General features: G+C 33.7%; 1 protein-coding gene across 11 annotated transcripts in view; it reads left to right on the top strand.

The window, feature by feature from the left end:
• Positions 1 to 22,699, top strand: part of Dzip3 (DAZ interacting zinc finger protein 3) — an 89,025-nt gene that overhangs the window by 2,544 nt on the left and 63,782 nt on the right. For 7 of the 11 annotated variants that reach the window (XM_046464044.2, XM_046464042.2, XM_058585475.1 and 4 more), the window contains 4 exons: positions 8,966 to 9,064; positions 10,011 to 10,083; positions 11,510 to 11,665; positions 18,583 to 18,699. In XM_046464044.2, coding sequence (XP_046320000.1) covers positions 9,033 to 9,064; positions 10,011 to 10,083; positions 11,510 to 11,665; positions 18,583 to 18,699 — 378 coding nt within the window. In that variant the 5' untranslated portion in view covers positions 8,966 to 9,032. The remainder of the gene's footprint in view (positions 1 to 8,965; positions 9,065 to 10,010; positions 10,084 to 11,509; positions 11,666 to 18,582; positions 18,700 to 22,699) is intronic. The other 4 variants (XM_058585474.1, XM_046464045.2, XM_058585472.1 and 1 more) reach the window with 1 other exon arrangement.

The raw sequence follows: 22,699 nt of genomic DNA, 5'->3' as shown, positions 1-22,699 counted from the left end.
AGAAATATTTATGAGGTCAATTTGGCAGGATTCAGTGACTATTCCTGAAGATTGAGGAGAAGGATTGCTCTAGAAGGATTTCCAAATTTCTAGGTTGTGTAATTAGGAGAATACAGGTATTGCTGAGGTAGTCAATCAACAGTATTTGGGGTATATTTTTTATTCAGTGAAATTTTATATAGTTTATCATATAATTTTGTACCATTGAATTATATTTCTAGGTATTTATAATTTTAAGAAGATTCTCTTTTTCTCACAAATTTTTGTTGTTACTCTTAAGAAATGGATACTAATTGTTTGGTTTGGTTTTAAATCAGGCTACTTATCAAAATCTCTTAGTATTTTTTTTTAATTTAAAATTTTTTTTTTAGTTGTGAAGCCTCAAGACAATGAGGCAATACTTTTTGATTACTTATTGTGATGAACACAATACTTTTTTTTTTTTTTTAATGTGCTGAGGATCAAACCCAGTGCCCTACACATGCTAGGCAAGTGCTCTACCACTGAGCCACAACCCCAGCCTCTCTTAATAATTCTAATAGAGTTGTGTTTATTCTGTAGACTTTCTTTCTTATATCATTGGTAAATAATTACTTTATCTTCCAATATTTATTATCTTATTGTATTAGCATAATCTTGAAAATATGAAAAATCATGATAACACTGAATATCTTCAATGAGAATGACCAGTATTTTGGGTGAGGTTGCCGGGAATTGAACTCAGGAGCACTCAACCACTGAGCCACATCCCCTGCCCTTCTTTGCATTTTATTTAGTAACAGGGTCTTACTAAGTTGCTTAGTGCCTTGCTGTTGCTGAGGCTGATGAATTTGCGATCCTTCTGCCTCAGACTCCCAAGCCCCTGGGATTACAGGCAGGCACCACCACACCTGGCCTAGTATTTTTTACACTCAGTATAATTTGTACTATTGACTTGTTATAAGTATTTTATATCAGTTTTAGGAGATTCCTCTTTATATTATGTTGCATTTTTTCTCGGAATAATAATTACACAGACTAATTGAGCATTTGTCATGTGCCAGGCACTGTTCTAAGGACTTTCTACCTACCTATTTAATATTCATAAGAACTCCCTGCTATAGATTCTGTTATAATCACCATTTTACAGATGAAAAAAAAAAACTAAAGGAAAGATGAAATAATTTGCCCAAGGTCACGCAGGCAGTGGTAATAGACCCTGTTTTTGCTATGCTGTAGGTTTTGATTTTTTGATATTTTATTCAGGTATTATTATCTATGTTTTTAAGTGAGACTTTACAATATTTTTTCTTTATTCTTCTTTGGAATTTGGGTATGTATTACTTTTGAAAAATGAATTGCAGTGTTTCATTTTTAATGGTATAGAGTAATGATAATCATATAGGAATTACTTGATCCATGCAGAATGAATACAAAACTGGCCTAATAAATTAAACTTGGTAGATTGTATATTGGTAGATCTTCCACAAATTATGAATTTCTAATAAGATTATAAGTCTTATAATTTTCAACCTTTTCTTTAGTTATTTTTGGAAAAAATATTTAGCATACCAAATTTTTCTAGATTTAAAAAGTATTGATATACAACAAGTTGCATTTAGTTTTTTAGTCTCTTAACTTCTTCCATGTAGTTTTAAATTTCCTTTTTCATTCTAACGTCTTTTTTTCTTATTTGCATTTTTATGCACCTTTTCAAAAGAACCAACTTTCATTTGTTAATTCTTTTCCATTCATTTTTGAATCATTAATTTTGCTTGGCCTTTATTAATTCTATCCGCATACATACATTTGATTTTTGTTGTTTTTTTTTTTTTTTTTAAAGATTTCTTGTTTAGTTGTAGATGGACACAACACCTTTATTTTGTTTATTTTTTTATGTGGGGCTGAGGATTGAACCCAGTGCCTCAGTCATGCTAGGCGAGCACTCTGAGCCACAACCCCAGCCTCCATACATTTGGTTTTTTTCATAGTTTTGTAGAAGTTAAAGGCTTAGTACATTTTATATTCTGTATTTTTATAAAGAACACTTACTTTACACCAGTAATGTTAAAAACCTAAAGTCAGAATCTTCATTTTTACCTTTAAAAAAAAAAAGTCATTTTAACCTGTCAGGAAAATATAATTGAAAAATGCTACAATCAAATATCTACTGAGTGCCAATACTATTTTCAAAGAGGTTATACTCTTTGGGGGAACCAGAATAAGTACTATTAAGAGAAACAGAGAATGTTGTAGAATACACATTTTTTTAAGGATAAAATGTTAAGTATCCAGTTCCTTCATTCTTCAAGGATTGGCATAAAGTATCTCTTTGTGAACTTTTATTACTGTCTGTTCTTTATATTTGGCTTAGATATTTTCCATAGTTCAGGAATCAGGCTTCAAGGAGTAAACAACACTTGCTTAGGATCTTATAACATGAGTTTATGTCTGACTAGTTCCTTTATTTGTTCTGGGAAAACCTAAAACATGCTGTCTTCAATTCTGAAAATACTAATTTTTAATCTCTTTTAATCAGGGTTTAACTTATGTTAAATGAATCAGACTGAATGAAGATGTGAAGTACAGTTTTTACAGAACTGCAGAGTTTGTAGAATACTGAATATTGTAACATGAGAATTGTACCAGAATTTTAAACGGAGGATCAATTGTTCATTCATTCATTCATCCAGCATGTACTTAATGAATACTTAAGTGCTAGGTATATTTCAAAGGATTCTGAGGATGTGGCAGTGAACAAAATAGACAAAAAATTCTGTCCATGTAGTTTTTATTTTACTTTCTTGTCTGTCTGTCTGTTTTTAGTTTTTGTCTTTCCCTTCAGTGCTGGGGAATAACTAAAGGACCTCATAATGGTAGGCAAGTGTTCTACCACTGAGCTACAATTCCAACCCTGAGTTTTTATTTTATTGAGGGATAAAGATAATAAATTAGACACATAAGTAAATGTTAGTAATAAGATTTATAGAGGGAGACAAATGGAGGCAGAATAGGAATTATCAAAGTCAAATTAAGGTGTTGCAATATTTGCTAGGGCAAAGTGTTAATTGGTTTTGGCTGAATAACCAAGTCACCTCAAAAGTCAGTGGTTGAAACCATGAACATTTGTTTCTTGCCCTCAGGTATGTGTGTTGATCTAACCTGACTTGTCTGAGTGGCTCTTTTTAGTCATTTTGTGGGAAGGTGCAGTTATCTGGAGCTCTGTTTTAAATGTCTAACATAACATCTGTTATATGTCAAGCAGGCTATTTAATTTAATATTGGTAATTAAAGGAGAGGTCAGGGCTAAAGGAAAACAAAAAGCCTCCAGACTAAGTGGTGTAGAAAGTCAGTATGAATAGAGAAGACACATCTGAAATCTAAACCCCAGGGTACTTAAAAGTATTTAGAAAGATGTGGAAAAAACAGCAAAGGACATGGAGAAGTTTACTGCCAAAGAACACAAGTTCTGTCTTGACCTCCTGATCATCTTGACTTTTTTTTTTTGGTATCAGGGATTGAATTCAGGGGCACTTGACCACTGATCTATATCTCCAGCCTTATTTTGTATTTTGTTTAGAGACAGAGTCTCACTGAGTTGCTTAGCACCTTGTTTTTGTTGAGGCTGGCTTTGAACTCATGATCCTCCTGAGCTGCTGGGATTACAGGCGTGCATCACCATGCCTGGCCTCACCTTGACTTTTGAAGGAGCACATGGGCTGCCTTTTGACTTCTTTAGTAGGATTTTGGGTTAGCAAAGAAGGTACTCAATCTATTCATAAGTCCTCATTACTTCTGTCTCCAGAAGGTTTGGGGTATGCAGAACGATGTGTGACATTGTTCTTTAAATCAATATTGAGTGCTTCTTTGGGTGTAGTGGTTCATGCCTGTAATCTCAGCTATTTGGAAGGTTGAAGTGTGAGGATTGTGAGTTCAAGGCTATATCAGGTGCTATTTTAGGCACTGGGGATACAAAAAAGATTTATACAGTTCAGTAATACATGCCAGTAATCTCAGCAGTTTGGGAGGCTGAGGCTGTAGTACTGTAAGTTTGAGACCAGCCTGGGCTACTTTGGGAGATCCTGTCTCAAAAAATAAAATGAGGTGGAAATGTAGCTCAGTGGTAGAGTGCCCCTGGGATCAATCCTCAGTACTTAAAAAAAAAAAAAAAATTTTTTTTTAATAAGAATTCTCTGACATTGTGGGACTTACTAGGGGATTGTTTATTCAGTGGACATAAATAGCAAATGCAACAAAAGTTTCATTGGCCCAGGTTTCAGAATTTCAAGCTAGCGAAATTCAGTGGTAGCAAATTGGCAGTGGTCAGCATTGGGTCATTTAGATACCATGTCCTTACTATAGCTAAAACCATTTACATATTGATATTAAATAATTTTTACCCTTTATGCAGAACCAGAAAACAAGGTCTTTATAATTAGCGTCAACTCCCATTTTTCAGAAATGTTACCTTTGTCACAGAGATAGATCAGAAAAAAACAAAATTCTCTTTGCAATTATAGTCATGTGCCACATAATGTTTTGGTCAATGATAGACACATACATGATAGTGTTCCATAAGGTTATAATGGAGCTGAAAATTTCCTATCATCCAGTGACATTCTAGCTGTCTTAACATCATTACTCAATGCCTTATTCACATTGTACATTTCAAGTACATAATATTTAATAATAAACTTTTACTTTTTTACATACTTTTATTTTATCACTTACTTATAAAAATAGCAATTTTAAATTTTTAAAAAACTCAACTGTGAATTTGTATGACATGTTATCTGAGCAACCTCATATCTATTTTTAAAAATTTTTTTATTTGTTTATTTTTATGCAGTGCTAAGAATCGAACCCAGTGCCTCACGCGTGCGAGGCAAGTGCTCTACCACTGAGCTACAGCCCCAGCTTCATATCTTGGATTTATCAAGTCTTCCTTGTATCAAGGGACCATGTCTAACGATTGACCTATGCTATCTGGGTTTACATAAGGACCTCTGTGATGTTGCCTGACAGTGAAATCACATATAGATACATTTGTCAGATATTCCTGTCATTAAATAGGGCTTGACTATTTTATTCCATAATTCTGCTTTCTTTCCTATTTCTCAAATATTAAAATTTAGCTACTATATAAGTGACTTGTCAAACCATAAAATTTCCTTTCTCACTTTTCAAATTGCTGATTTTTCTTTCCATACATTTCACAGAATTTATCTTCAGGTTAAGAGTAATTGTCTTGGATAAGTCTTGGATAATTTGGTTAATTTTATTTATTTATTTATTTTTGCATTACAATTCTTAATACACCTTTATACCACAACTTATCATATCTCTGATTGTATATAAGATCTGTTGACACCAAATTCACATCTTCATACATGGATTTTGTATAATCATCCATGCTATTCCCCTTCTCCCTCTCTTTCCCTTCCACCCCTATTCCCTATCTAGAGGTAATCTTCCTCCCTTGTTCTCCCTCCCAACCCCATTTTGAGTCACCCCCGCCCTTATATCAGAGAAGACATTCGGACATTTGTATGAAAGGATATTCTTTATAACCATAAGCTTATTCTACCTCTCACCTTACAAATGTATGCCTTTCTAAGAGGACATGAGCAGCCACTGAGTCAAGTTAGAGATAGATAAGGTAGACCTCATCAATTGGTACAGACAGGCACACAAAAGATAAGTTCTCTACTCTTTATGTATTCTTGCTTTGTGATTATTGTCTAATGACTATTTTTTTAATTTGCTGAAGATATTTCACTTTTAGAGAATATGCTTTCAGTAGTATATGCTGCTTCTTTGGTTCCTTCCCAAATTTCTGAGCAGAGTGGTATTTGCTTGCTTTCCTGCGTGCCCATGCTCCCTTTCCTTCTAGCGTGCACACAGGCAAGCATGCTTGCTCCCTCTCTTGCGTCCCCCTCCCTCTCTTCCTCTCTCTCTCTCTCTCTCTCCCTCTCTCTTTCTCTCCCTCACTCTTCCTCTCTCTTCCTGTTTCCCTCTCTTCCTCTCTCCCTCTCTCTCTTCCTCTCTCTCCCTCTCTCTTCTCTCTCTCCCACCCTTTTCCTCCGTGTGCGTGCGCGCGTGCTGCTGCGGGAGCTCGCTCTTTCTGTGTGCGCGCTTGCGCGCGCGCACCTGCTCACACACCCGCTCACGCATATATGCACATGTTTGGGAATCAAGCTCGGGGCCACACCCATACTAGGTATGTGCTTTTTACACTGAATTACCTATCCAGTTCATAACACCTTGGTTTTCAGGTGGACAGTTTCATGTCGAAATGTTTTCTGTTTGTTTTGCGGGGCCGAGTGGAGGGTCAGGGAAATCCTAACCTGTGCATTATGGATACATTCTAAATATTCAAAAAAATACATGTGCATATATGTTATGCACATGTATATATTATGTAGGTTTGCCTATTTAACTCCAGAAATAAATTACTGAATAGATGTAAATAGAATTAAAAACCTGCTTCTGACAAGATGCTAATTATGCCTTAGACAGGCTTGTTTTCTTTATTGGGAGGAATGTGTATATATTTCAAGACTCTTCTCTGTGGTGAATTGCTATCCAGTGCTAACAATGATCTTTGTGAAGTAGAAAGAACACAGAATGACAGTGGGTTTGGAGGGACAGAAAATACATGATTAAAATTTCTGTTAAATTCTGTAGAAATTCTTCTAGTCATAGGAATGTTCTTAATGCATAATTTGCTTGAGTCAACTGTATATTTATTCTTTGTGGCCAAATGTTTTGGCCACTCTTGTCTAGGTGAGTTCATTTTATGACCTTGCTAGGAAGTTAAACAAAGATAGAAAATTAGAAAATCAAATAATGACTACATTTTGTTCATTCTTAATCCTACTATACAAAATTATAATTTGTTTATTAGATGGTACTAAAAGGTGGGAGTCTTTGAAAGTATATCACTGGAATGGAGCCATCATGAAAGAGATTATAAAAAGACTCAGAGAGCTTTCTACAAGAAATACAAGAAATGGGAAGTCAGTAGTCTGCAACCCAGAAAGGGATCCTCACATAAACTAAACGTGTTGGCATCTTGATCTTGCACTTCTAGCCTCCAGATAAGAATTTCTGTTGTTTATAAGATACCCACTCTATGGTACTTTGTTATACTCACTCCAATGACTAAGACAACATAATATTTAAACAAACAAAACAAAACAAAAAAACACCAAGAATGGCTATTAATGTTTGTCTGGCAGACATAGATAACAATAATTAAGATTTTGGTTATGAGGAACTTGTATCTTGATATTCCTAGGAAGTATTTAGTGTGTTTGTTTAGATTTGAAGTAACTAACATCTCATCCTATGAGTAGTTTTTTTTTTTAAATTATTTTGGTAAAATCTAGTAGAAGTAATAACTAAAGTGTCAGAATCTGCTTGTTAACAGAATCATGAACTTCTGGAATATATTTAATTCAGTGTTGATGTAGTAAATCTATCTTTCTAAAATAGCTATCAAATTTTTATAAAGCTGCGTATTTGAGGTTGTTTAATGTAGCATTGTTTGTAATAGCAAATTTTTTTAAAAAATTCCCAGACACAGCTAAGTTTTATCAGTAATGATCTGGTAAAAATGACATACAATGGCATATGATGCAGATCAAAGACAATAGATAGTAATATGCACTGATATGAAAATTCAAGGTGCTGCATACTAATTTACAATTTGCATTGTGTGTATATATTTGAAAATAATTTTTGTTCCATTTCTTTTTTAAAAAATTTTTTAGTTGTTGATGGACTTTTATTTTATTCATTTATATATATGCAGTGCTGAGAATTGAACCCAGTGCCTCACACATGTGAGGCAAATGCTCTGCCACTGAGCCATAACCCCAGCCCTTTTGTCCCATTTAGATAAACGGGCTCCCTAGTTACTGAAATAAAGTTGTTATAGAAGGAATAAATGAGAAACTTTACCCAGTCTTATGCTGCAAAGCAGTGTAGATCTGTTATGTTTATGATGTTGCTGCCACTTTCCTTTCTTTTCCGCATCATTTCTTCCTTTGCCCAAGAACATTTATCAGTAGTTATACATATGCTTGCTTTAACACTTTCTGGACTTAAAAAGGGGGATCAGACAGGGAAGCCAGCCTAGCAGAAGATACTTGAGTCTAGAGGCTTGAACACTTAATAAAGAAGATCAGATGGCGCTAACTTGGAATAAATAGCTGTATAAATAAATGAATGCTAATGACGCTGTCTTTTTGTTTTCATTTGTATTATTTCAGTATTTTTTTTTCCTTCAGGAAACATCCACAAAATCCATTGGTATTCTAACCAAAGATGTATAAGATCTCTTTACATCCCACTTTCTATTTATAGAGTTATCCAATCATATAATTTTGGATAAAGTAGCTACATGTCATTTTTAAACTAAAAGGAAGTAAAATAATTAATACTATAAAGCAGAAACTCATACCTCTATGGGAAGTAAATTACTACAAACCCTTCAGGAAGCCATTTGGAAATATGCACTGAAGTCTTAAAATGCATTTTGGCCTAGAAATTCTTCTGAGAAATTATCTAAAGGAAAAAATCATAAATATAGAAAAGTGCTGTAAACAATGGAGTTTATCACAGAGAAACATGAGAACTCTATTTGTCCAACTATTAGAAAATCATCAAGGAAACCCCAACCAATTGTTGTGTAGCTATCAAAAATGTTGGCTAGGAGGCTAAAATAACATGAAAGATGCTTTTTGTATATTATTCAGTGGCTAAAAAAAAGTGGGGTAGAATATTTTCATTCAATATGATTATAAATTGAAAATATACTTATGCCTAGAAAAATAAGTACATTAAAGTATAGGCAGACATTGTGTTTGGATGGGGAAACTATTTTCCTTTTATAGCAGTTTCAAAAAGTTTTAATGACTAGTTCTTACAGGAGGGAGAAAGAGAATAACTTTACTAATTAAAAATATTACTTTCCTTATAGCTTTAAGTAGCAGTAGTAAAAGTCAGTTTTCAAGCATTGGAAGACTTATAAAGGAACATTGTGCAACATGGAATCTTTACCAGAAGAATTTTTTGTGAGGTAAGGAATAGGTTGACAAAAACAAACTCATTTGTTAAGATTCCAAAGGCATGACATTAGTCTTTTCCATGTAACCTTGGCAGTCTATTATGAATTAGATATCCTATGCTACAAGACAGTTTTTGATTAGTGGGGGAATGAGGAGTGGGTGAAGTATAATTTTAGAGAAGTTCTCTACCAGGGCTAATGAAAAATGTGCTACAACTTGCTGTACTTGGGACATTCTCAACAAAATAATTTTAACATACACTATGTACTTGCTATGTTGAGACACTGTTTTTAATGCTTTTACAAATGCTAATTTATATAAACCTCATAAAACTCTATGAAGTAGATGCTGTTATTTTCACTTTAAGAAAGTAACTTAAGCATAACACAGGAGACCCTGTGGTATTCTGTTCCCTCCAAACAGTGCAAATTCAGCCTGCCTGTATGTCTTCCATATAATGCTGAACACCCTTGAATTGTCTCATATACTAAGCAATGTTACATATTAATTTATTTCACAAGCATTTACTGCCTCCTTGGTGCGGAAGGAATAATGATTAATACAAAATCTGTATACTTAAGAGTTTATAATGTAATAGGAAGATATGTGAAAAGAACTGTATCTGTAGGCAAAGTGTATAATATTAGAAGTGTTGTGGCTATGTTTCAGAAGGAACAATAATTATTGACTAGGAATTGAGTCAGGTTCTACAAATTGATATTGAACTGATCTTTAAAAAAAATGAGAATTTTTTTTTTTAATATTAACTTGCTATTTTTTCTACCATCCATCGTCCAGTAAGGTCTACCTTAATGTCTTTGAGTCCATAAAGAGATGTGATACTTACCAGGATTATCTAAAACTTTAGACAGAACTCAGTTGTTAGATTGATTGCTACTATAATTCGTGATCTTTGTAAGGAGATGCTCTGAAAACACCTCTGTTACTCATTTTCAGTAGGGATTCTACTGTGGAAGAACAGACTGAAGAGGAAACTGAGAATAAGATAGAAAAATCAACCAGTCAACTGGTAAGAGAAAATTTAATTTTCATTTATTTGTAGTTAATTAATAATGATTAATTCTGTATGAGAATGTAATGCTAAATTTAGTCAATAATCTTAAAAGCTTTTGAATGAGTCCACTTTTCTAAATGAGTAAGATGATCATAATTAAATATTTCTTGCATGATTGATACTATATGTCAAAGTTATCATTCTAAGTACCAATTCTCACTGTGAGTTAAAATTAATAGAAAATTAAATTCACTCTCCCAGAAACATCTGAACAGTTAGTTTTAAGAAATTTCTCATTTTGGGCCAGGCTTGATGGCTTATACCTTAAACCTAATGTGATGACGGCAAAGGGATTACAAGTTTGAGGTTAGCCTGGGCCACTTAGTGAAATACTGACTCAGAAATTTGAAAGGCCTGGGGATATACGCTCAGTGGCAAAGCATTTAGTATACTATGTGTGAAGCTCTGGTTTTAATCCCCAGTTCTGGGGATAAGAAAGAAAGAAATCATATCTTTTTCTTTTGTGTGCACGTGTGTATGTGTGTGTGTGTGTGTGTGTGTATTGCTGGTGATCAACACATGTTAGGTAACTGGTCTACCACTGACATCCCTAGCCACCTCATTTGTCTTTTCAAAGGAAAATTCAAGAAAAATGAAACTACAAACACATATGTGAATGCAATCACATACAAAAATTTTATTTATTAAGATGTTTTGCTGAATTATTTATGAAGTTACTTTTCTTTCTTATTTTTATTATATTTCCTGTTAAAAATTCTAGGCCTAAATGAGAAGTTCTGCATTATGCATTGATGTAATTTTTGTATTGTCAATGACAAATACTTTATAGTTGATTAAAACATTTATGTGAATACTATATATCATATTTATTGAAAGTTTTTTTTTTTGTTTTGGATTTTTTTTTTTGGTACTAGGGACTGAATGCAGAGGCACTTAACTACTGAGCCACATCCCCAGCCCTTTTTATTTTTCATATTTTATTTAGAGATAGAGTCTTGATGAGTTTCATAGAGCCTCACTAAGTTGCTGCAACTGGCCTTTTACTTGCAAACCTCTTGTCTTATCCTCCTAAGTGCTGGGATTACAGGTTTGTACCACTGTACCCAGCAAGAAAAGAGTAATCTATATAATATTGTAATTTAAAAAAAAAGAAAAAAACTTTTGATACTGGGGAATAAACTCAGGGGTACTTTACCACTGGTTCTTCCCAGCCCTTGTAATTTTTGAGACAGGATTTCACTAAGTTGCTTAGAGAACAGAGAGACTATCTTATTCTTACTTGCATTCTACGTGTCTGTCACAATGATATACATATAGTAGGAATTTGACTCTATTTTTAATACTTTTGCTAGTTTTAATCACTAGAGTAAACGAGAGTATGTAGAATTGTATAAATTTTTAATGGATAAATGTCTTGTAGGACAAACAGAAAAAGGACATACCTACTGACCTTGTTCCAGTTAACCTGCTATTAGAAGTTAAGAAGTTATTAAATGCAATTAATACTCTACCAAAAGGTGTGATTCCTCACATTAAGAAGTTCTTACAAGAAGATTTTTCTTTCCAGACTATGCAGGTAACATTATAATTTGTCTTTGAGGCAGAAGTAATAGCTCTATGTAAATGATTTTTTTTTTTAACTCATGCACTGTAACTCAGGTCTTGGAATCTTCATTTTACTACTACTTCTTTTTTTAAAAAAGCTTTATAGTTATACATAGTAGTTGGGTTATTCCAACAAACTCATACATGCATGGAAATCAGTTTCAATTTATGACCCCTATCATTTTTTGTGTGCATATCCTTTTATAGTTACCTTATTTCTTCTAGGACTTTTCTCTGTTTTGGGTGTATGCATAAATGCCAAGGATGTGACCTAAGTTCCCTCTGATTGTTCCTCCTTTTATTCTTGTTGCTTTGGGACTTTTGTCTCCTTACTTCTTTAAGTTGGAGTAATGTTAGGGAATGTTTAGTTCTGTAGCAGTCTCTAATCTGTGAACTTTTAGTGTCCCTATAGATTCCCAGCACCTCACAGAATGGGGCAAAATACATCATAATAACAACTGTTGCAAACAATAAACAATACACAGTGTTAAAGCAAATTGTCACTAATGAAGAGGAATGGTATATTTAGCACTTGTCAATGGTAAGAACAATAACCGTGAACTAGATCTGGCTTGAAAGAAAAGAGCAGGTGTCAACTGTATCATCCACAGCAGTAATGACTGTATTTAGCATTAATGGTGGGTGTATGAGTTATATAGACCAATTAGTTCTGAAATGTGGTAAAAGTAGAGTTATTTACGGGAAAAGGAAACATGTTAGGTAGTTAGAAAACACTTTACAATTTCAGAAAGTGAACAGAGAATGCAGAAGAGATGTATCAAGTAATCTTTATAATGAAGGAATGGAAAAAATAGAAGCAGCATGTATCAAGAAAGAAGGAATGAAAACAGTAGAATTTGGCTATTAGGAAAAGAGAAAGAAAAACAAGAGAAATAAACAAATGAAAATAATACAAAACCAAACTAAAATATACAGTCTAAAATGTCTGAATCCTCTAAAGGTAATGCTAGGAAAAAGTAATTACAATATTTTTTAAAAATGCTGAAAATCAGGGGGGAAAAATAAATGTATGTATATGATTCTGAACCAATCAACACAGCCAGAATTCACATGCATGCACACTTTCTGTCTCATATACACATATGGAAAGAATAAAAAATAAAATAACTTTTAAAAATTCCAAAATCTTAGTGAAGAATGAAGGAACTTTAACTTTCTCCACTGAGGTAATCAAAATAATTGACCAGAGTAGGTGAGCACTGCTTATGTCCAATAGACTTTCTTTCCATTTCTTCTTAAGTAATGTACTAAGAGCAAAGGGTAAAAATTGTTAATTCTTTCCTGTTTTTGTGTTGCTCTCTGAACTTCCAATTGAAGTGGTCTAAGATGGAAGCTGTTTGATGTAAGACTCAGCTTCCCTGTTTATCAGTATGAGGTGGGATGGGTTAGGATGTACTGCTTGGCATTTTGTTCATTTGCCAAGAGAGTGGACTGAGATCTAATCAGGATTTGTTGGGTAGACCCTTTTTTGGAGTGAGTAGATTGACTCCTAGAGCTAGACTGTAGCTGATCTCTTTGGAGGTTTGGTTTTAAGGAGCCTCTCACAAAATCCAGTCTGCTGCCCAGGATCACAGCCTTCCTGAGCTTAGTCCTTGAGTGTATTCACCCCTACCCATGGAGACTCCCAGCCTGCTTCATATACATAAGATAAACACAAAGGAGAGGCGAGTTGGGGTCCCTTCCACCCTTCTGACTCTAATGCCCCTGGGTGTGTCTGTTTCTCCTGTTTCATGAGGCCCAGTGTAGGTCCCTCAAAAATGGGTACTGCTGGGATGTTGTCATTGTTTTTTTGGTTTTTGTTTCTTTTTCCTCCTGATCTCTTAAGTTCCAGAATTGCCATTCTGGCAGCGCACTTGTCCCAAGATGGCTCCAACTTAGCTCTCCACAGCCGGTTGACATATAAAGCATGATTTTTAAGCACCAGCATGCAATGCAGCCTCTGAATCTGTTAAGATTAGGCAGCATTTTTTATCTCAGATTTCCTTCAGCTAAGTCTGTGTTTGTTCACTCTCCCTCTTGTCTGTGGTGAATCTGCACTGGTGGCCTCCAGGTTAGTTCCATGTAGCCTTCAGAAGCTATACATCCACTGTTTTGGCTCCATGCCATGGCACAACTTGGGATGTAGCTTTCCTTTACTCCGCCATCTTCCTAGCCTCCTCCGTTGTGACACTCTGGGACAAGAGAATGTTTTTAGTTTTCTAATGTTTTACTAAAATTTTTTTTCAAAAATATAAAACAGAAATGATATGCAAAACTTTTGGATTTTATGAGTGAAATAAATATTCTAAAGAATATATAGATTTCCATCTTGCAAATAGTTTCTCTAAAAAATAATTTGTGCTAGCTTCCAGTATAGTAATGGAACTATTTCTTAAGTTAATAGTGTTTTCCAAAGTTAAGAAAAATGATATACTCTTTAATCTGTGGCGGTTAAATGGCAGTGGGGGCAGTACACCTTAGGTATCTTAAAAATACCACATTTGTACCTTCTATATGTAAAAAATACATGATTGTTTCCATGAAATAAATTAATGCTGTTACAATTAAAAATTTAAACTCTGAAACTTTCCCTACGATTTTATATGTAGTTATAACCTTAACTGAGATCAGTTACTGTGATTGAATCTGTCTTGACTCCTTTGTTTTCCTCTTGTACTTTGGAAACTATCAAGAAACAGCAAAACTCAGAAATCAATAAACCTTATGTATGCATAGTCAATTAGAAAGTAAGAATAGAAGAAAAGTTTTTGTTTACAATAGCAAAAAAAAAAAAAATTTAAATACCCAAGAAAACAACTAAGAAATACATAAGATAAACTAGTAGTTTTCAAAGTTCATCCTAAGTCACTCACATGATAATATCAGAACCCTATATAAGTACTAAAGAATCAAAATCTCTTGGGGTAGGTCTGGGAATCTGCACTTTAGCAAGCATTTACCCTGATTTTATTCACAGCTAAGTTTAGAAATCAATGCTTCCTACTAAAACAATAAATAAATATCTCTAAAACCCTATTAAGAGTATTTAAAAAAAAAAAAGGAGACCTGAGTGGAAAATATGCATGTAAAGAGACACGGTACAATAAAGTTCTCAATTTTTCCTAAATTAAATATCAACTAATTCCAATTTGAAAAGATTTTTGTTATTGTTGTTACTAAGAGATAATTCTGAATTTCAAATGAGAAATAAGAGGAAAAACAACCAAGAAAATTTTGTAAGAGAACTGTAGAGGAGAAGGGCTCAGAAATTTGCTGACTTAAGACTTACTAAAAAAACTGTAATAACTAAAAGGTTGTGTTACTTTTTCTTGACATTACACATGGATAAGTCTAGAAAATAGAACCCAAATTGCAGATGAAATAGAGATATATACACACGGAACTTTTATGAATGATAAAGTGATAAAAATTGAGCATGGTGGGAGGGGGCGCATATCTCTAATCAATGCTTGGGAGGCTGAGGCAATTGGATTGCAAGTTTGAGGCCAGCCTCTGCAATTAGTGAGACCTTGTCTCAAAATTAAAAATAAAAGGGTTCTGGATGTAGCTCAGTGGTAAAGCATTCCTGAGCTCAATCCCCAATACTGTAAAAAATAAATATATAAATAAATAAAAATAAAAACTGAATAGTAAAGGGACAATGATCAATTTCAATGGGAGATTTTAGTACTGTTCTTTTTAAAAACTGCTGACACAAAATGTGTTGTCATACAGCAAACTTCATCCCATTGGGACACACAAGCACAATACACTACTTCCAACAGTGGTAAAATATACATTTTTTAAAATGTGCATATAGAACATTTACAAAAATTGGCTAAGTCACAAGGCAAGTCTCTTTGGATTTTAAAGGATCAACTAACTCATAAAAAGCATATAGAACATTAGCAATTAGTCTAGAAATAATAATAAAAATATAAAACTAGGAAATCTCATGTTCTTAAGATAGATGCTTGTAATCTAGGGTATATATAGGTCAAGGAAGAAATTGCAATGAAAGTTAACATTTTTGAACTGAATAACAACTGTTTATTAAAACTTATATTATTAGCTAAAGCAGTGCTATGAGGAAAATTTATAGCTTACAATTCATGAATTAGAAAAAGAAGCAAGGTTGAATATCAGTCATTTATGCATGAACTTTAAGACATTAAGAGAAGAACAGAAAATTAAACATAAAAGGAAGTAATAAGGATAGTTAAATCAAATAAAAGTTAAATTGAATCAATAAAATAAAAAGAATCAATAAAACTGACTAGTGTCTAATAATATTTGAAAAAAGAAAGAAAACAAGAATAATCCAAGTAATCACAAATAAACATAAATATCAATACAAATTCCATAATCATTGAAAAGATGACAGTGAATTCTGCTATTTGTAGTAGTTGCCTGAGTTGTTTCAAAACAATTTCCTGTGAAGAACTAGAAAACAGGAAAAATCTGCATATTTTCTAGTCCAGAATTATCACTTGAATTATAGTTTTATATATCCACCATTGATTCAACATTATTTCTTGAATTTGATTAGGCATATAAAACATAACACTGAAGTTATCATCTCTATCAAATAGGCTAGGTAATTTCAGATCAATTTTCCCATTGAGAATGACTAAAAATGCTAAACAAAATATGAAAATCAGGGGCAGGATTGTGGCTTAGTGGTAGAGCGCATGCATGAGACACTGGGTTCGATCCCCGCAGCACATAAAAATAGAAATAAATAAATGTATTGTGTCCATCTACAACTAAAAACAGTATTTAAAAATATGAAAATCACTGAAAGCAATGGAAAGCCATAATAGCACTGAAAATCTCTGAAGCCAACATGTAGGAGAGGTGGAAGTCCCTTCTCTTTGATAAGCCATGCACTCTAATTTTCCCCTAGTCTTTGCTTATTTGCTTTTCTGTTAGACTTAAGTAATTCACCCAGGGATTGGGATAATTCTAAACTTACTTCTGTTTCATGAGAAAGGGTCTGTTGTCAGTGCCTTGCACATATTCTTGAAACACTATCTTTTCAGTATGCTCTGGTCAGTTGTGTTTTAATATCTACATCTATTGCCTCAAGGCCTGTTCTAAAACTGCTGAATGCTGTACATCTGGCATTTCGGAAGTTCTTATTAATCCCCCCTCCCAAAAGCATTCAATCAATGTATTAGAAGTTATGACATAAATTAGAAGTTATTATATAAATACTCCTTTTCCATCTCCCCTTTAGTCAGGTAAATCTTAGGCTTTTAATTTTTCAAGAGTCCAGAGTGTCGCTGTTATATGAACCCCAGTTGCCCGTTGTACTTTATTAAAAGCTTTTTTGGGCTGAGGATGTGGCTCAAGCGGTAGCGCACTCGCCTGGCATGCGTGCGGCCTGGGTTCGATCCTCAGCACCACATACAAAGATGTTGTGTCCGCCAAAAACTAAAAAATAAATATTAAAAAAAAGTTCATTCTCTCTCTCTCTCTCTCTCCTTCTCTTTAAAAAAAAAAAAAAAAGCTTGCTTTTCCTTCTCGTTATTTTTCCCCTTTCTAACCATTATTCTCTACCTCCCAAATAAACTACTTGCATTCAGATCTTTTAATTATAGTCTGCTTTTATTAGAACCAAAACAAAAGAATAAGGTGTTTACTAGAGTCCCTGCCATTAACTCTAATTTTTCTCTAACTCTGCCTATCTCCTGAGAGCTCTGCCTGGCATCATAGCCACAAGTGAATTTGGCAGTTCCTTTAGAAAAGTGGTTCTAAGTCTATCTCATGTCTTTGGGTCTTCCACCTCTCCTGCATGTTGGCTTCAGAGATTTTCGATGCCGTTATGGCATTCCATTGCTTTCAGTGATTTTCATATTTTGTTTAGCATTTTTAGTCATTCTCATCAGGAGGATTAATCTGAAATTACCTAGCCTGTTTGACAGAGGTATAACTTTAGTGTTATGTTTTATATGCCTATTCAAATTCAAGAAATAATGTTGAGTAAGTAGTTGAATATATGAGTTTGTAATTCAGGTGACAATTGTGGACTAGAAAAATAAATTTGGAAACTATCAGTTTGTAGATAATATTTTAAAATATAACAGTGGATTACTTTAGGGAATGTGTGTTGATAACAAAAGAGATTTATTGAGTCATCTGTTGGGGAGACTGAAATACAGTATCTAGTTAGTTAGGAGAAAAGAAGGAAAGAATTATATACTGGAAACCAAGTTTACAAAGTGTAGATTAGGGCTGGGGATGTAGTTCAGTAGTAGAGCACTTGCCTAGCCTGTGTGTGTCCTGGGTTCAATCCTCAGTAACACACAGGCACACACACAAAAAAAGAAATTATAGATTAAACTTTTCACAGGTTGTATACATCATTAAATACAATATAATTTAAAGCATTTGAGGGTACAACTTTGGGGAATCAGCACACAGAAAAGACATAGTTCTTTAATTTTATCCATGTGAATAACAAAGTAGGTAGAAAATAAAAGTGCATATTAGCTCATTTCCTCTAATTTGGTATAAAATGCTTGCCCTGATTTTTGGTAGTACTGCCATAGTTTCTATTTACCACAGATTCGGGGCTGGAAAGAAGATTTTACCTATACTTGTGAAGAGAAATAATGAGAGTAAAGTAGGATTACTTCTTTTACTCTGAAGTAGGAGTTGATGTTGCCAACCTCTTGCTTTTAGTGTTTATAGGAAATAGTTACAAACAAGATTCATCAACTACTTATAATTCAAACATGAGTATACCTGGGTGCTATAGATTTTTTGAAAACCATCTTTATCTGTTCCAATTTTTCTATAGTGAGCATGTATTATTGGTATAATATAAATATTTATGGGTATTTATTCTAACTTAAAGAAATTCTCAACTAACCTATTTTTCAGAGAGAAGTTGCAGCAAATAGCCAGAATGGGGAGGAAATTGTTCCTGCTTTAACTTTACGTTTTTTGATAACACAATTGGAAACAGCACTTAGGAACATTCAAGCTACTAATTATACTGTAAGTATATTCCTTGAAATAATGGAACTTGGACAGCATTTATTTTTTTCAGAGCCTCAAAAAAATTTATTGTCCCATTGTCTCAATGTAATATCCCCACTTGACTTATATGCCCATATTAACAAGTCAGGAATTTAGAATTACCTCACAAAATTGATTTTTCAAGGCTATCACTTAAGTGATAGAAACATAGATTAAATAAAAAAACTGCAGATGAAGTGGACCAAAGCAGACTGTACAAAAAAAGCATTTGGGGGAATGTCACAAAAAAGACATACAGTTAGTCATCCATAGCCACAGGTTCAATAGATCTGAATTTAACCAACTACAGACCAAAAAGATAGTTAGGCCTATAATAGTTGTATCTGTATTTAATATGCACAGACTTTTTATCATATTATTATCCCTTAAACAATAGTGCATAATAACTAATTTTGTAGCATTTACATTGTATTTGATATTATAAGTAATCTAAAGGTGATTTATAATATGTGGGAGGATTTTAGTAGATTACATGCAAATACTCTATCATTTTTAAAAACTTCCTTTAGTGTAGATGGACACCATACCTTTTTTATTTATTTATATTTAGATGTGCTGAGGATGAATCCTAGTGCCTCACACATGCTGGGCAATAACTCTACCACTGAGCTACAACCTCAGCCCAATAGTCTATCATTATATGTAAGAGATATAGCATCTCTAGAAGGGGTAGGGTCCTGGAACCAACCCCTCATGATAATAAAGGACAACAGCAAGCACTGGACAATATTCTGTGGTAATACATGATAAGAACAAGTTTTACACATCTTAGAGAGTACCCAGGATAGTAAGCATGTGTCATTACACTGTGTTACCAACAGGTACCTTTAACCTCTGCTTAAGAGTACTTATTTTTACTCATTTTGCCCATGATCATCTTAAGTGGACAGCATATTTTAATGCAGGAACATCAATGCATTTTTATTTAGAGGTGTAAGCCAATTTATCTTTTCCTCTTTTACCTCTAGAGAAGAGTACATAGAATTTATTTCCTTCCTTTATCTTACTTTCATATGTGACTGCATCTCTATAATGAACTTATTCTAGCTCTCTTCTCTACCAAAAAACTGTTTGAGTTATCAGAAACTGGAACTTGTAGAACTATGCTTTCCAAATTATGAATGAAAAGTCATGAACTTCAAAAATAAGAATAAGGTGTTTACATAGAAAGACAAAAATTCCATGAATAAGGTGTTTACATAGAAAGACAAAAATTGCATGATGTCACTGATATGTGCAATCTAGAAAATGTTGAATTTGTACAAATAGAGAATAGAATAGCACTTTTCCAGAGGATAAAGAAGGGGAGATGGAGATATTGGTCAAAAAAAAAAAGGATAGAAAATTTCAGTTAGGAGAAATAATAAGTTTAAGAGATATTATGCAACATTGTGGCTATAGTTAATAATGATGTATTGTATTTTTAAAAATGTGAATTAGATTTTAAGTCTTCTTATTACATAAAATGATAAATATGTGAGATCGTGCATGTTACTTAGCTTGATTTAGCCATTCTGAAACCGGTTATAGCTGGGTACAGTGGCACACAACTGTAATCCCAGAAGCTCAGGAAGCTGAGGCATGAGGATCAAAGCCAGCAGGAGTTCAAAGCCAGCCTCAGCAAAGCAACTCATCGAAACACTGTCTCTAAATAAAATACAAAATAGAACTGGGGATGTGGCTTAGTGGTTTTGTCCCCTGAGTTCAGTCCCTGGTATCCCCCATTAATTTAGCCAGTTTACTACTACTACTACTACTACTACTACTAATAATAATAATAATAGTAATAATAATAAAAGGGCAATAAAATAAAAAATCAAATTTTTGGCATAACTTGGATCTGTAAAGTAAACTGAATTCTGCATATGTGTAGAAAGATAGATTATGGTTATCTTCAAAAAAGTACTGTTTAAATGCCTAAAAGATAGTCCTAAAATAAAAGATTCCATATTATAAGGATGTACAAAGGGGTTAAACATTAGTCCTTATTTAGTACTTGCAGAAATAAAGAGATTCTAGATGTATTCAAAAAAGAATCCAAAGAAAAGGAAGTTTGCATCTTGATATCCCTAGGATGTGTATCTACTGCTGCTTGCTAATCAGATTGACAATCAATGAAGTATAACAGTATATAATGAACATTGTCCAAGTTTCTTCAAAGACGAATCTTGAACAGAAATAGGAAATGGAAGAGTTCCCTCTCTTGGTAGCACTTGTGAGCTGACTTTTATTAATGTTATGATCAAAGCAACCTACTGCTATATCCAAATTGTTCTCCTTGTCCTTGAAGACCATCAAGGAGGAGCAAGACCACTTTGTTTGTAAGAGGCAGCACTGGGTTGCAAGGGTGGAGTGTAGATGCCAGTCACATCTGTAGCCATTTGGTTCTAGTACTTCAAATCATCTTTGCTAACTGGGATAAGATAGGGAAAAAAGGGCAGAGGTAAGGTCATAAATGTGCTGCTTTTGAAATTTCTGGAGTTTTTTGCCTTCTGATTATAGTATTACCACAATTTTGCATCTTGTTCTCAAAAATGTTTTTATTTAGAATTGCGTGAGGCATAGACTTTGTTGTACAAAGCTGAGTTTTTAAAAAAATTGCAAAATGATAACCACATTTATTTAGTGTTTACTACATGACAGCCAGTTTTCTGAGCACTTTGCAAAAATTAGTTTATCTACTCTTTGTAATTATCTTATTATTCCCATTTTTTTAGTTTAGGAAACTGAGGCATAAAGGTTAAATAACTTGCTAATTTCCAGGTAGTAAGTAGTGGAGTTAGTATACAATCCATATAGTGTTGGCTTCAGAGTCTATGCTCTCAACTATGACATTGTACTGACTCTTCAGAGATGGGAATTTTAAGGTGGAAACCAGTTAGAAAGTACAGGAAGTTCGTAAACTTATTTAGTCCATTGAAAACAAACACAACATCTGTTTCCACAACTTTTTGAAGCCAAACTTCTAATTCTCTTCAGTTGTCTCACAGATACATACAGTTGGTCATAAGAAGTGTGCTAGGGTGAGGGAATACTGTTAGATCAGCATAAAAAGGAAGTTTATATCTTAACGGATGTTAATCATCCTTATACCTGGAAAAAACTTGTTTATGGTATGAGGCAACCCCCATTAGAACACTTCACATGACAGTTGTACAGAGTACAGTTGTACTCTTCAGTAAGTATAGAGTATAAGAGTAGTAGACTTAAAGGTCTTCAGAGAAACAGAACTAGTTTATGTTATATATACACACACACACCTAAATATGTATATACACACACACACACATATATATATATGATTTATTATGAAGAAAGAATGTGTATTTTATGTGTGTGTGTGTGTGTGTATACACACACATACATACATCTACAGCTGGAAACTCAGAACGAGGGGAGCCAGTAGTATAAATCACAGTCCAAGGGCAGAAAATAAGATGCGATGTCCTTCCTTAGACAAGTATACAAGAAGCAAAAATGGTGACTTCTTCCTTCTTTGGCCTTTTGTTCTATTCAGATTCTCAGTGTATTGAAAGATGCCTACCCATGTGTGGAGGGTAATCAGATACTAAGTCTATCAATTCAAAGGCCAATCTCTCTGAATACACCCTCGCAGGCACACCTAGAATTAATGTTTAATATGGGCTGCCTGTAGCTTGTCCAGTTGACATATAAAATTAGCCCTCATAAATAGAATGAAAAATATTTTTCTCCATAGATAATTGTTTTAACTTTTCATTTTAAGATAATTATAGATTCACAAATGTTCTAACTGTGTAATAAAGGAGGTCTTAGTATATCCTTTAGCCAGTTTACTTCCAATAGTTATTACTTCCAACATGACTACAGTACATTATTAAAAACAGAAAATTTATAGTATTATGATAATGTTCTGTCACTGGTCTTTAAGACACCTTCATTCATGTTCAGAGACTTGCTACAAGGACTAGAGTCAGCA

Source organism: Marmota monax, unplaced genomic scaffold (genome assembly GCF_021218885.2).
Source record: "Marmota monax isolate L192 unplaced genomic scaffold, Marmota_monax_Labrador192_F-V1.1 WCK01_AAM20220418_F8-fsc00156, whole genome shotgun sequence".
Taxonomy (NCBI): Eukaryota; Metazoa; Chordata; class Mammalia; order Rodentia; family Sciuridae; genus Marmota; species Marmota monax.
This window is presented reverse-complemented; position numbering and strand designations above follow the sequence as displayed.